The following is a 14681-nucleotide window of genomic DNA, read 5'->3' as shown; positions in this document are numbered from 1 at the left end:
GATGAATGTGGCTAAATAAAAATCTCTCAAAGTAGTAACTCTTGGCTTGCACATATGAATGTAGGAGCACAGCATTCCTGAAATAATGCATCTTTGTATAATGCAGTGTTCATGTGTAATGATCCCTCCTTGTCATAAAGATAAGTGTGACACACCCACCCATGCACACAGGTGAGTCAGACACTTGCCCAGCCCATGGCTGGCTGTTTCACAATCTATCATCACATCCTGCTTTACTCTCTCTCTCTTTACTCTCTCTCTCTCTCTCTCTCTCTCAGACAGACAGACAGACAGACAGACAGACAGACAGACAGACAGACAGACAGACAGACAGACAGAGTATCAAAGGATTTGATTTAAGAGTATCAATCCCTTTACAAGGTTCCTCAATCAGTGCAGCCTAACTCTGATCCTGAACTAAATCGAACCTATAATGCCTTCCTCCTTTTACACCCTGACCTTAGAGACGTTTTATTTCTCTATTTGGTTAGGCCAGGGTGTGATGTGGGGTGGGCATTCTATGTTTTGTTTTCTTTGTTTCTTTATTTCCATGTTTTGGCCGGGTATGGTTCTCTATCAGGGACAGCTGTCTATCGCTGTCTCTGATTGGGAATCATACTTAGGTAGCCCTTTTTCTCTCCTTTCAGTGTGGGTAGTTATCTTTGTTAGTGGCATTATTGCCCTGTAAGCTTCACGGTTGTTTTGTTGGCAACATTTTAAATAAAAAGGAAAATGTACGCTCACCACGCTGCGCCTTGGTCTACTTCTTTCGACTGCCGTGACACCTCCCTACCCCTCATGATTTCAAGATTGGAAAGGGTCTTGGTTTTTACATATCAAAATCCGATAAGTAAATTGAACTCTGTGGGTGTTTAATTTTACACTTTTGAAGTGTTTATATGAGAACCACCAGAAAGTTGTAGCGGCTTCTAGGAGTAGTGGGTAGAGGAGTCAGGCGCAGAGAGCAGGTTAGTTCAGAACGTGGATCTTTATTCCACAGACAGTGAAAACGGACATGCCAAACACAATGGCGCATAAAAGACCCAGTCCAAAACAAACAGGACTAAACTGTCCGGAAAAATAGAATCCACAAATAATCCAACACCATGAACAGAAAACAAGCCCGCACAATAGCCGGCGGGCCTAGTGCCCTTAAATAGCCCACAAACAAAACTAAACTCAAAACAGGTCTAACCAATCAGACCAAACTAACAGAAACAAAAAAGCACCGCCCGAACAGGAAGAGGCACCATCTTCGGTGGGATTCGTGACAAATATGTTGAATTTACACTTTTCAAATTTTTGCCCTTTTGACACTGATACTTTCCAACACCAGTGGTATATTTATTTACCTTTATTTCGACAGGGAAGTCATATTGAGAATAAAGTCTCTTTTACAAATGAGCCCTGCACAATACAAAAACAAGCACATCAATAGGCAAACCTGAGCAAGAAGGGCCTTGGTCAGGGAGGTGACCAAGAACCAAATTGTCACTGACAGAGCTCCAAAGTTCCTCTGTGTAGTTGGTTGTCCTTCTGGAAGGTTCTCCCATCTCTGCAGCGCTCCACCAATCCGGCCTTTATTGTAGAGTGGCCAGACAGAAGCCACTCATCAGTAAAAGGCATGTGACAGCCTGCTTAGAGTTTACCAAGAGGCACCTAAAGGACGCTCAGACCATGAGAAACAAGACTCTCTGGTCTGATGAAACCAAGATAGCATTCAGGCCAAAGAGTTCAAAGTGTCACGTCTGGAGGAAACCTAGCGCCATCCCTGAGGTGAAGCATGGTGATGGCAGCATCATGCTGTGGGGATGTTTTTCAGTGGCAGAGACTGGGAGTCTAGTCACGATCGAGGGAAAGATAGAAGGAACAAAGTACAGAGAGATTCTTGATGAAAACATGCTCCAGAGCACTCTGTACCTGGGGCAAATGTTCACCTTCCAACAGGACAATGACCGTTGTCACGAACCGGCTCAAAGCCCATAACAAAAGGGAGACAATGTGGAGGTAAGGAGTAACAAAATATATATTTATTAAATAAAGCAACTAAGGAAAATATACAATGGTGTGTGTAATCAGTAATCAGTAGTGTAAGTGAGTGTTTTGCATGCATGAATGTGATAATGCAGGGTGTTGAAAGGTGCTAAAGCAAACAAGAAAAAACCACCAAGAAACACAACAAAAACTATCAAAGTGTCTGCATGGAGAGAGACTCCCCTATGAATGGGGATTTTATCCTGGGACACACCGGGCCCAGGTGTTTCCCATGTAGCTGACGACCCTCCCAACTCCGCCCACCGGCATCATAACAAGGAAACAAGAACAAAGAGAGAACCACGGCAGACAGAGTTAGAGGGAGGGTCGTCACACCGTAAACACACAGCCAAGACAACGCAGGAGTGGCGTCGGGACAACTCTCTGAATGTCCTTGAGTGGCCTAGCCAGAGCCCGGGCTTGACACCCGATCTAACATCTCTGGAGAGATCTGAAAATATCTGTGCAGCAACGCTACACATCCAACCTGACAGAGCTTGAGAGGATCTGCAGAGAAGAATGGGAGAAACTCCCCAAATACAGGTGTGCCAAGCTTGTTGCATCATACCAAAGAAGCTCGAGGTTGTAATCAATGCCAAAGGAGCTTCAACAAAGCATTCAGTAAAGGGTCTGAATACTTACAGTTGAAGTGGGAAGTTTACATACACTTAGGTTGGAGTCATTAAAACTAGTTTTTCAACAACTCCACAAACTTCTTGTTAACAAACTATAGTTTTGGAAAGTCGGTTAGGACATCTACTTTGTGCATGACACAAGTAATATTTCCAACAATTGTTTACAGACAGATTATTTCACTTATAACTAATAATGTATCACAATTCCAGTGGGTCAGAAGTTTACATACACTAAATTGACTGTGCCGTTAAACAGCTTGGAAAATCCAGAAAATTATGGCTTTAAAAGCTAATTGACATCCTTTGAGTCAATTGGAGGTGTACCTGTGGATGTATTTCAAGACCTACCTTCAAAGTCACTGCCTCTTTCCTTGACATCATGGGAAAATCAAAAGAAATCAGCCAACACTTCAGAAAAAAATTGTAGACCTCCACAAGTCTGGTTCATCCTTGGGAACAATTTCCAAATGGCTGAAGGTACCATGTTGATCTGTACAATCAATAGTACGCAAGTATAAACACCATGGGACCACGCAGCCGTCATACCGCTCAGGAAGGAGACACTTCTGTCTCCTAGGGATTAATGTACTTTGGTGCAAAAAGTGCAAATCAATCCCAGAACAACAGCAAAGGACCTTGTGAAGATGCTGGAGGAAACAGGTACAAAAGTATCTATATCAACAGTAAAACAAGTCCTATATTGACATAACCTGATAGGCCGCTCAGCAAGGAAGAAGCCACTGCTCCAAAACCGCCATAAAAAAGCCAGACACGGTTTGCAACTGCACATGGGGACAAAGATCGTATGTTTTTGGAGAAATATCCTCTGGTCTGATGAAACAAAAGTAGAGCTGTTTGGCCATAATGACCATCGTTATGTTTGGAGGAAAAAGGGGGAGGCTTGCAAGCCGAAGAACACCATCCCAAACGTGAAGCAAGGTGGGTGGTAGCATCATGTTGTGGGGGTGCTTTGCTGCAGGAAGGACTGGTGCACTTCACAAAATAGATGGCATCATGAGAGAGGAAAATTATGTGGATATATTGAAGCAACATCTCAAGACATCAGTTAAAACTTGGTCGCAAATGGGTCTTCCAAATGGACAATAACCCCAAGCTTACTTCCAAAGTTGTTCCAATATGGCTTAAGGACAGCAAAGTCAAGGTATTGGAGTGACCATCACAAAGCCCTGACCTCAATCCTATAGAAAATGTGTTGGCAGAACTGAAAAAGCGTGTGCGAGCCTGGAGGCCTACAAACTTGACTCAGTTGCACCAGCTCTGTCAGGAGTAATGGGCCAAAGTTCACCCAACTTATTGTGGGAAGCACAAATTTCTAAAAAACAGTTTTTTGGGGGTATTGTGTGTAGATTGATGGAGGGGGGGACAATTTAATACATTTTAGAATAAGGCTGTAATGTATCAAAATGTGGAAAAATCAAGGGGTCTGAATACTTTCCGTATGCACTATATATCACAGTGGCAAGAGATACGAACTAACAGGTTGTAGAGAAAGCAACGCAACAATCACAACACATAGGTTGTAATATGGCTTTTCTTCAGGTTTGACTTCCCCAGTGATTTTACCCACAGACCGCTACTGATGAAACCAAGAGCAGACGTCAGGGCCCAGGCCGATTTGAGGACAACTTGTTCAATAAAATAGCATGATCAACAATCAAATAAAATCAATATATATATATATATATATATATATATATATATATATATATATATATATATATATATATATATATATATATATATATATACACAGTGCCTTGCGAAAGTATTCGGCCCCCTTGAACTTTGCGACCTTTTGCCACATTTCAGGCTTCAAATATAAAGATATAAAACTGTCTTTTTTTGTGAAGAATCAACAACAAGTGGGACACAATCATGAAGTGGAACGACATTTATTGGATATTTCAAACTTTTTTAACAAATCAAAAACTGAAAATTTGGCCGTGCAAAATGATTTTGTCACCCTGCAGCGCCCGTGTCAGGGTCACCTCCCACAGGTAGGCCACGTGGCCAGGCAGGAGAAGACTTTGGAGAAGATGCATTTGTTCAGGCCTCCCTGTGGTTCTGCTGGCCCTTGAGGAAGTAGATGGGGAAAATGATGGAGGCAGAGAGCCAGAGCAGGGTGGCGTAGCAGGCCATGGTGATAGGGAAGTTATTCCAGGAGACGGGGCCTTGGGCCTGGAAGCCAAAGTGCTCCATCAGCAGCACCAGCAGGGTTCTAGTGAAGCTGAAAGCCCAGCAGAACACACACCAGTCTCCCACCCCGGAGAGGGAGGCCCCGTGGGCCGACACACTGAAGATGACGCAGGAGATCAACAGGGCAGCCACACGCACCCACAGCAGCTGGGAGATGAGCAACACTATCAACGGCATGGTGGGAGGTGTTTTACAGGGGAGTGCGGAATATATACTGTAATACAATATTAATACAGTAGGAATACAGTAGAAGTTCACTTGCTCAGAATCTTTAGTTGTGTCTAAGGAGGGGATCAGTGTTATCCTGTCCTTATACAGTGTTCTGCAAGAACATAAGAAACAAAGGGCCAGGTGATTCACAGAGCATCCAGAACTGTGAAACAGAAACTATTAGCATGACTTTCGGTTTTACATTTCTATACATGAGAGCAGTTCTTGGAAATGGTTCCCAGCCAGTTCTTTTCTGTCTGCACCTGAGGACATACTCTCCTAGTTTGGTACACACATTCCATCAACATGACTCTCGGTAAATTGTTATATGCCTGAGAGCAGTGTTGTCATATTCACTAGGACGAAACTAAAGCAAAAGGGTTGAAACTGAGAGGGTCTACCTTAATTGGTTCAAACAGAAACTTGTTTCCATTGCAAGGTGTAAAACATTTTGCTACGGTGTATAACCTTTTGCTACGGTGTATAACCTTTTGCTACGGTGTAAAACCTTTTGCTACGGTGTAAAACCTTTTGCTATGGTGCAATACATGTTTGCTACGTTAAGCACTAATAAATGCAACCCGGCTTATTTTGGTTGTTAAGCCTGTTAATTGATTACCACATCGCCCTCCTAGTCACATGTTCTACTCCAGTACATTTATTCTCACACTAATGATGATATGACAGTCAGAGAGAGAAAACTCTTCTAGCTGTGACTTGTACTAGGCTAGTCAGTATACACAGAGATAGAAAGCCCTGGGGTGAATGTCAATTTTAGTTCCTTGATTCCTCCCATCCTCCCTCCTAGTCTCCTCCTTAAAGCACATTGGTGCAGAAGATCGGAGGTTCCTCCCCTATCTCTTCTTCTCCATTGCGTTTTGAGAAGGAGGCAAGGAGAGAGGACGAGAGGAATCAAGGAAATACAATTTATTCAGATGCACTCCTTGAAGTCAAGCTGAAAGGATAAGCCATGTCCTCCTTGATGCCAACTCCCTCTATTGGCATTGGTGTTTGCTGTCAGTCTCACAACTCACCACTCGTTTGTCTCAGCTTCATCCCTTTTCATTGGGCCAAAGCTAAGATCCTCCTAGGACTTTGAGTAGCTGGCTTCTTCTGAAATTACACCAGACAGATGACACAGAGACTAAGATCAGATTTGTTTCCTCTGATAGTGGATTTGAAACACCACAGATTTCCAAAGATTTCATTGAAAAAAAGCTGAGTTACTGAGTTTGTATTTGTATTTATTATGGTTCCCCATTAGGGGATCCAGCAAAATTAAGGCAGTATATACAATTGAAACATTTCACAAAACACTGTGTGCCCTCAGGCCCCTACTCCACATCTACAGCACTAAATAAATGTGTATGTGTGTATATAGTGCGTATGTTATCGTGTGTGTGTGTGTATGCATCAAATCAAATCACATTTTATTAGTTGCATGCGCCGAATACAACAGGTGTAGACCTTACAGTGAAATACTTCCTGATGAGCCCCTAACCAACAGTTTAAAAAAAATACAGATAAGAACAAGAGAAAAGAAACAAGTAATTAAAGAGCAGCAGTAAAAAACTACAAATATACAGGGGGTTGCCGGTACAAAGTCAATGTGCAGGGGCACTGGTTAGTTGAGGTAGTATGTACATGTAGATAGAGTTAATTAAAGTGACTGTGCATAAATGACAACAGAGTGGCAGTGGTGTGGAGATGGGAGGGGGTGGCAATGCAAATAGTCTGGGTAGCCATTTGACTGGATGTTCAGGAGTCTTATGGCTTGGGGGTAGAAGCTGTTTAGAAGCCTCTTGGACCTAGACTTGATGCTCCGGTACCGCTTGCTGTGTGGTAGCAGAGAGAACAGTCTATGACTAGGTTGGCTGGAGCCTTTGACAATTTATAGGGCCTTCCTCTGACATCGCCTGGTATAGAGGTCCTGGTATAGAGGTCCTGGATGGCAGGAAGCTTGGCCCCAGTGATGTACTGGGCCATTTGCATTACCCTCTATAGTGTCTCGCGGTCGGAGGCCGAGCAGTTGCCATTCCAGGCAGTGATGCAACCATGCTGTCGATGGTGCAGCTATAGAACCTTTTGAGGATCTGAGGACCCATGCCAAATCTTTTCAGTCTCCTGAGGGTGAATAGTTTTTGTCGTGCCCGCTTCATGACTGTCATGGTGTGCTTGGACCATGTTAGTTTGTAGGTGATGTGGACACCAAGGTACTTGAAGCTCTCAACCTGCTCCCCTGCAGCCCTGTCGATGAGAATTGGGGCATGCTCGGTCCTCTTTTTCCTGTAGTCCACAATCCTCTCCTTTGTCTTGCACCATTCGGCCAGGTCCCTGACCTCCTCCCTACGTTGTTGTTGGTGATCAGGTCTACCACTGCTGTGTCATCACCAAATGTAATAGTGGTGTTGGAGTCATGCCTGGCCATGAAGTCATGAGTGAACAGGGAGAACAGGAGGGGGCTGAGCACGTACCCCTGAGGGGCCCCTGTGTTGAGGATCAGCGTGGCGGATGTGTTGTTACCTACCCTCACCAAATGGGGGAGGCCCGTCAGGAAGTCCAGGATCCAGTTGAAGAGGGAGGTGTTTAGTCCCAGGGTTCTTAGCTTATTGATGAGCTTTGAGGGCACTATGGTGTTGAACGCTACGCTCTAGTCAATGATTAGCATTCTCACATAGGTGTTCCTTTTGTCCAGGTGGGAAAGGGAAGTGTGGAGTGCAATAGAGACTGTATCATCTGTGGATCTGTTGGGGCGGTATGCAAATTGGAGTGGGTCTAAGGTTTCTGGGATGACAGTGATGATGTGAGCCATGACCAGCCTTTCAAAACACTTCATGGCTACAGACGTGAGTGCTACGGGTCGGTAGTCATTTAGCAAGGTTACCTTAGTGTTCTTGGGCACAGGCACTATGGTGGTCTGCTTAAAACATGTTGGTATTACAGACTCGGACAGGGAAAGGTTGAAAATGTCAGTGAAGACACTTGCTAGTTGGTCAGCGCATGCTCGCGGTACACATCCTGGTAATCCATCTGGCCCTGAGGCCTTGTGAATGTTGACAGCTGGTGGTGTCATGCATGTTTCAATGTTATATGCCTCGAAGCGGGCATAGAAGTAGTTTAGCTCGTCCGGTAGGCTCATGTCACTGAGCAGCTCTCGGCTATGCATCCCTTTGTAGTCTGTAATGGTTTGCAGGCCCTGCCACCGCCGACGAGCGTCAGAGCGTCGATCTTAGTCCTGTATTGACGCTTGCCTGGTTGATGGTTCGTCGGAGGGCATAGCGGGATTTCTTATTAGCTTCCGGGTTAGAGTCCCGCTCCCTGAAAGAGGCAGCACTAGCCTTTAGCTCAGTGCTGATGCTGCATGTAAATCATGACTTCTGGTTGGGGTATGTACCTACGGTCACTTCGTGGACGACGTCATCGATGCACTTATTGATGAAGCCAATGACAGATGTGGTGTAGTCCTCAATGCCATTGGAGGAATCCCGGTATATATTCCAGTTTGTGCTAGCAAAACAGTCCTGTAGTTTAGCATCTGCTTCATCTGACCACTTTTTTATAGACCGAGTCACTGGTGCTTCCTGCTTTAATTTTTGCTTGTAAGCAGGAATAGTAGGATCAAATTATGGTCAGATTAGCCAAATGGGGGGTGAGGGAGCGCTTTGTATGCATCTCTGTGTGTGGAGTAAAGGTGGTCCAGAGTTATTTTCCCTCTGGTTGCACATTTAACATGCTGATAGGAATTAGGTAAAACTGATTTAAATTTCCCTGCTTTAAAGTCCCCGGCTACTAGGAGCGCCACCTCTGGGTGAGCGTTTTCTTGTTTGCACATGGCAGAATACAGCTCATTCAATTCTATCTTAGTGCCAGCCTCTGACTGTGGTGGTATGTAAACAGCTACAAAGAATACAGATAAAAACTCTCTCGATAGGTAGTGTGGTCTGCAGCTTATCATGAGAAACTCTACCTCAGGCGAGCAATAGCTCGAGACTTCCTTAGATATTGTGCACCAGCTGTTGTTTACAAAAATGTATAGCTGTTCCTTTCAAGCTGACGTACAGGACAACACCCAACGCCCAACGGGACCACACCCACTACCCACATGTCCAGCGAGCAGTTAAATTGCTAACATAAATTGCTAGCACGTTTGGAAAAGAAAACCTATATTTCTATTCACCACTATATAGTAAAACTGGATTACTATATGAAGTTTTGTGTTTTGTTTTTATTTCCCATCACCAGAAAGGAAGTGGCAGTGCTGATGAATTAAGATCAGTTGCAAATGTTCAGAATTATAAAAATATTTTTTTTTTACTAGTTCCTAGTTATAATTAGGAAATACAATAAATAACTATTTGAGGTTTGTTTAAATATAAACACTCTGACGAGACTGTAATACAACTAAAATACACCGTTCTTAGAATAAACACTCCAATAAAAAAATAAAAAATGAGAAGCAGAGTTTATTAGGTGTACAGTGGAAATACACTCACAGTTCACATTAACAGAGGCACCTCAGCCAGATACCCAGACTAAGTCTTCCTTAATTAACAGGACCACATTGAATGTGTAAACACAAGGCCCTGTATACACTCAAGTTGTACAACTCACATACCACACTTTTGACACAACGGTTGTGATACAACAGAGTTTGTCTGCAAAAACTAAAATTACGCAAGTGTTGTGGAGACACAACACAATGGTTGTGTAAAACATGTTGTTAAAACAAATTCTTTGTTGCATCACAAAAGTGTATCAGTAGAATCACACTGGGAGACAAATGTATATCTAAATGCAGTCACAGAGAACGTAAATAACCCTACCAAGTTCTGGAAGCTAATCAAATCAGGTGTCAGGTTCTTATGTATCAATCTTTTCAGTCTCCTGAGAGGGAATAGGTTTTGTCGTGCCCTTTTCATGACTGTAATGGTGTGCTTGGACCATGTTAGTTTGTTGGTGATGTGGACACCAAGGAACTGCCCCGTCGATGAGAATGGGGGCGTAATCGGTCCTCTTTTTCCTGTAGTCCACAATCATCTCTATACCCGGTCTGCTAGGTGGTTGCAACTTAAAGTCCACTAGGCAAGACTACCTTCTCGTCTTATGCACCAGAGTCATGGAATAATCTACAATCCATGCTTCATCTAGTTATGTTAGTGCTGCTGAATGAATTTAAAATGTTGATGGGAGACTGTTACAGAGGAGTGTAAATACTTTATTAGGCTGGATCATGTTGTTGTGTTGTATAGTATTGTTGTATGTCTTAATTCTGTAATGTATTAATTGCTGCTGCCTTCTTAGCCAGCTCTCCCTTGAAAAATAGGTATTTTCCTGGTTAATTAAAGGAACTAATAAATAAATATATGCATCTTTCAGCAGGACAGTAACCTAAAACACAAGGTCAAATATACACTGGAGTTGCTTACCATGACGACATTGAATGTTCCTGAGTAGCGTATATACAGTTTGATTTATATCGGATTTAAAATATTTGTGAAGACTTGAAAATGTCTGTCTAGCAATGATCAACCAACTTGACAGAGCATGATTTTTTTAATACTAATAATGTACAAATAATGTAAAATCCAGGTGTGTAAAGCGCTGAAACTTACCCAGAAAGCCTCACAGCTGTATTCACTGCCAAAGGTGATTCTAACATTGACTCAGAGTTGTGAATACCTATGTAAATGCAATCTATCTGTATTTAAATTAAAATACATTCACAAACATTTCTAAAAACATTTTAATTTTGTCATATTGGGGTGTTGTGTGTAGATGGGTGAGATTTAAAAACAATATTTAATCAATTTTGAATTCAGGCTGTAACATGACATGTGGAATAAGTCAAGGGGTATGAATGCTTTCTGAAGTCACTTTATATAAATCTAACCAATCACATGTATTTATGTTCTTTAGGAAGAGCTGCATTTTTTAAATTTCGAATTGCTTGCTTAAACTTACCAAATGACATTTCTTTCCTAAACTTAATCAATCACGTTTCTGCCCTCAAGGTAGAACTGCCCTTCGAACAAGACTGAATAAGGACAACTCTAATCTGCTCTAAATACCTCTTATGGATTTGATAATTGCTTGTTGTAATGTACAAAGAAAAATACAACAAATTGTGAACAAAATACAAGTGAATATAAAAGATTTCATAGTGACCATAACAAAACAGGACGATTGAGTAAATAAAGTAATTTCACAATGCTGGTAATTGCTACTAAGGTGATGTCACGGACCTTACTTACATAAGCTAAAAGCTATTAAGCTGTGACACCCTGATATAACATTTATGTTGTGCTCAATAAGAATTGACGAACCACTTCCCTGTTTCTCCAGTTCTAACTCATACAGCGTTATAGTCATTCAAATATGGATTTGTATTATTCCTTTCATAATTTACTATGAAAGTACAATACAAACTGTTGAATCATTTCAAATTATAATAATTTTAGCCAAACATACAGTACGGAGAAAAAAGTAAATGCACTCACTTCTGTTAGTCACTCTGGATAAGAGCATCTGCTGACTAAAATGCAGTTTAAACTCTAATGGATGTGTCGGCAGTCATTGTAAATAAGAGTATGTTCTTAACTGTCTTGCCTAGTTAAATAAAGGTACAACTTTCAAATTCAAATTAAAACATTAAAATCAAACATGTTCTACTCTATCATTGTGTTAAAAAAATGTCATAAAACATTTGTAACCGTAATTCTGTTTAAACATTCAAATCAAACATTTGCTAATGCAATTATGTTCAAACATTGATAAAGAAAATGTCTTACTCTAATTAGGTTAAAACATTGACCTGTTCTAACATTTAATTTGTCTGAATATTTTTGAATGGTTTGAACAGTCACTTGATTTTCACAAGGCAACAGGTTTTAACATCTTCTACTGTGGTATAGTAGTCCTATAGCAAACTATTGTTATCACTCATTCACTCATTTCACTCAAATTTAAAAACCTGTGTGGGTTTTTTTCTGAATAGCTAGCAGTCCTGCTACTTATTTTCTTCACTCAAACTCAGTTTGCTGTACCCCTCTGGCCCTGACAAACGTTTGACTGTACCCAAAAATACCATTAGCCTCCTCCCAGATAGCCTTAGCTGCTTTGTTCTGTATCTTCCTGGTGAATCTGCATCCTCTGCTGCATAGGTACCTTTTATTCCCCAACCTATTGCTGCCCAAGCAAACCATCCTGCAGCTATTGCTAATGCTCCTAGTCTTTCTAGCGCACTTCTCCCAATAACTACTAATGAAAATGGCACTGCAACCCCAAGGAAAGATCTAAGTACTTGACCTGTTGTTACCCCTGTCATTTTGTTCAGGAGTTTCTTCCACACTCTATCTTTTCCATTGACATTTGGCCATTTAACTGCCCAAATAATCTTTATCTCTGCTTGTATTTCTTCCTCTACTGCTTGGAGAAACTCGTTGGTGTAGCACCCTCCTCCGTTCTCTCTCAACATGTTCTCTAAGGTGTTGACTAGTTCTGCTACTTGGTACTGGTTGTTCCTGTACTGATCCTGCTGAATGTTGTTCCATAATTCATTATCGATGACATGACAACGGCCACCACATTTCTCCACAAGCTCACTCAGTTTCTCATTAGTTTTCACAAAATCCTCAATTTTATTTATCTGTTATTTTACCAGGTAAGTTGACTGAGAACACATTCTCATTTGCAGCAACGACCTGGGGCATAGTTACAGGAGAGAGGAGGGGGATGAATGAGCCAATTGTAAACTGGGGATTTTTAGGTGATCGTGATGGTTTGAGGGCCAGATTGGGAATTTAGCCAGGACACCAGGGTTAACACCCCTACTCTTACGATAAGTGCCATGGAATCTTTAATGACCTCAGTCAGGACACCCGTTTAACGTCCCATCCGAAAGACGGCACCCTACACAGGGCAGTGTCCCCAATCAATATTTTTAGACCAGAGGAAAGAGTGCCTCCTACTGGCCCTCCAACACCACTTCCAGCAGCATCTGGTCTCCCATCCAGGGACTGACCAGGACCAACTCTGCTTAGCTTCAGAATCAAGCCAGAAGTGGTATGCAGGGTGGTATGCAGGGTGGTATGCAGGGTGGTATGCAGGGTGGTATGCAGGGTGGTATGCAGGGTGGTATGCAGCATATATTGTTTTTGCAAGCAATTTAATCAACACAGTATGCCAAACCACAATCACAAAGTCCTAATAATTTATAATGGTAAATACAAATGAACTTGAAACGAAAGATATAATACAGTTATTGTCGAACCATCTTTTTGCATTTCACCCATTACATGACACAAACAAACAGAATAATATTTTTCTTTTAAATCAGCAGTTTGGATTTAAAACAGTTTCCAAGAGCATATTATCAAACTTGTATTGTACTATTATAAAATGTTTCTCATTCTGTTAAAACATAGACCATCATAATTTGTCTCCCTTTTCTTTGATTTCCCTTGTATGTATCTTGAATACCTTGAATATCAGTAAAAAAAAAACATGATGTGACTGGTCACATTTAAATGATAAAAATGAAGGCAATGACATATATATATATATTTTTATCTGCATGTGCAATACTTTGTTATAACCTGAAGATTATAACCATGATGGGAAAATCCCATTAAAAAGTTAACTTCCTACGCCCAGATGTCAACTTTCTCTTCTCCTCCCTATAATGACTTGTGAGTTAAAGGAGTTGGGCCGGATGATGTAGAATTGTGATAAAGCCACTTTCGCTACACTGGAAGTTAATAGGAATACAACTTTTAGATCGCAAAAACGTCTATCATACATGTCAGGTTTCAATACTGGCCGATGTCATAACGTGGGAGATCGTCATGTCTCGGATGAGTCATTTATAATATTTTAGCGATATTCCTACCTCAAGAAATGTGTAATTTAACAGAGGGTCCACCACATTTCTCTTTTTTGTCTGCCTCTTCAGTCCAGAGTGCATTGCATGGTGCTGGTGCATTGCCGTTGCGAAGGGACACTCTGCAAGGAACATCGATCTGCAGGTTGAACATGGTGAGTTTGTAGACTCCTAAATTGATAATGCACTTTGTTTAGGTGATTTTACAGCTAACTAGCTACTTCACATGCTGATATTGACTTTTGCATTATTGTGTGTAGCTACGTTTACTAGCTTGCCACCCAGCACATAGAGAGAGCATTGCATTGTGGGTTGTGTAGTCGACTTAACGTCTGCTAACCATGTGTATGTGACAAATAAAATTAGATTTTGACTTGAGCTGCAACAGATTTCCACAACCATTGTCTTGTATTGCTACCAACCTTATTATAATGACAAAAATAAACATTTGTTCATAAAACATATTGTTCTCACAAATTATTAGAATTAGGGGTTTATTAGGGAGGATTTTGGATTCGGGTTTAGGGTGGATTTTTCCTCTAACAGATAGTAGACTGCTGTAACTTGCTGCACGTTTAGATATCACTCCACTACATATTCCACCATATCCAGCACACCTGGATTAAAGAGTACTGCTTTAGCGGTGTTCACTGCTGCCTCCTTTACTGTATTTGCTGCAAATATTTACAACAATTGTTTACAGACAG

General features: G+C 41.5%; 1 protein-coding gene across 1 annotated transcript; it reads right to left on the bottom strand.

Moving 5' to 3' along the window:
- Positions 1 to 4688: 4688 nt before the first annotated feature.
- LOC139416002 (myeloid-associated differentiation marker homolog) lies at positions 4689 to 13999 on the bottom strand. The gene is made up of 3 exons (XM_071164229.1): positions 13984 to 13999; positions 6131 to 6206; positions 4689 to 5208 (listed from the first exon to the last, which is right to left on the bottom strand). The coding sequence occupies exon 3, from the start codon at positions 5061 to 5063 to the stop codon at positions 4737 to 4739; it is 327 nt and encodes a 108-aa protein (XP_071020330.1). The 5' UTR covers positions 5064 to 5208; positions 6131 to 6206; positions 13984 to 13999; the 3' UTR covers positions 4689 to 4736.
- Between the last annotated feature and the right edge of the window lie 682 nt (positions 14000 to 14681).

This window comes from Oncorhynchus clarkii, chromosome 9, assembly GCF_045791955.1.
Source record: "Oncorhynchus clarkii lewisi isolate Uvic-CL-2024 chromosome 9, UVic_Ocla_1.0, whole genome shotgun sequence".
Classification (NCBI taxonomy): domain Eukaryota; kingdom Metazoa; phylum Chordata; class Actinopteri; order Salmoniformes; family Salmonidae; genus Oncorhynchus; species Oncorhynchus clarkii.
The sequence above is the reverse complement of the archived record's forward strand: the minus strand, read 5'-3'. Positions and strand labels throughout refer to the sequence as shown.

Bases quoted from the DNA above. Each gene is read 5' to 3' on its own strand.
- LOC139416002 (XM_071164229.1), bottom strand. From the start codon at position 5,063: ATGCCGTTGATAGTGTTGCTCATCTCCCAGCTGCTGTGGGTGCGTGTG.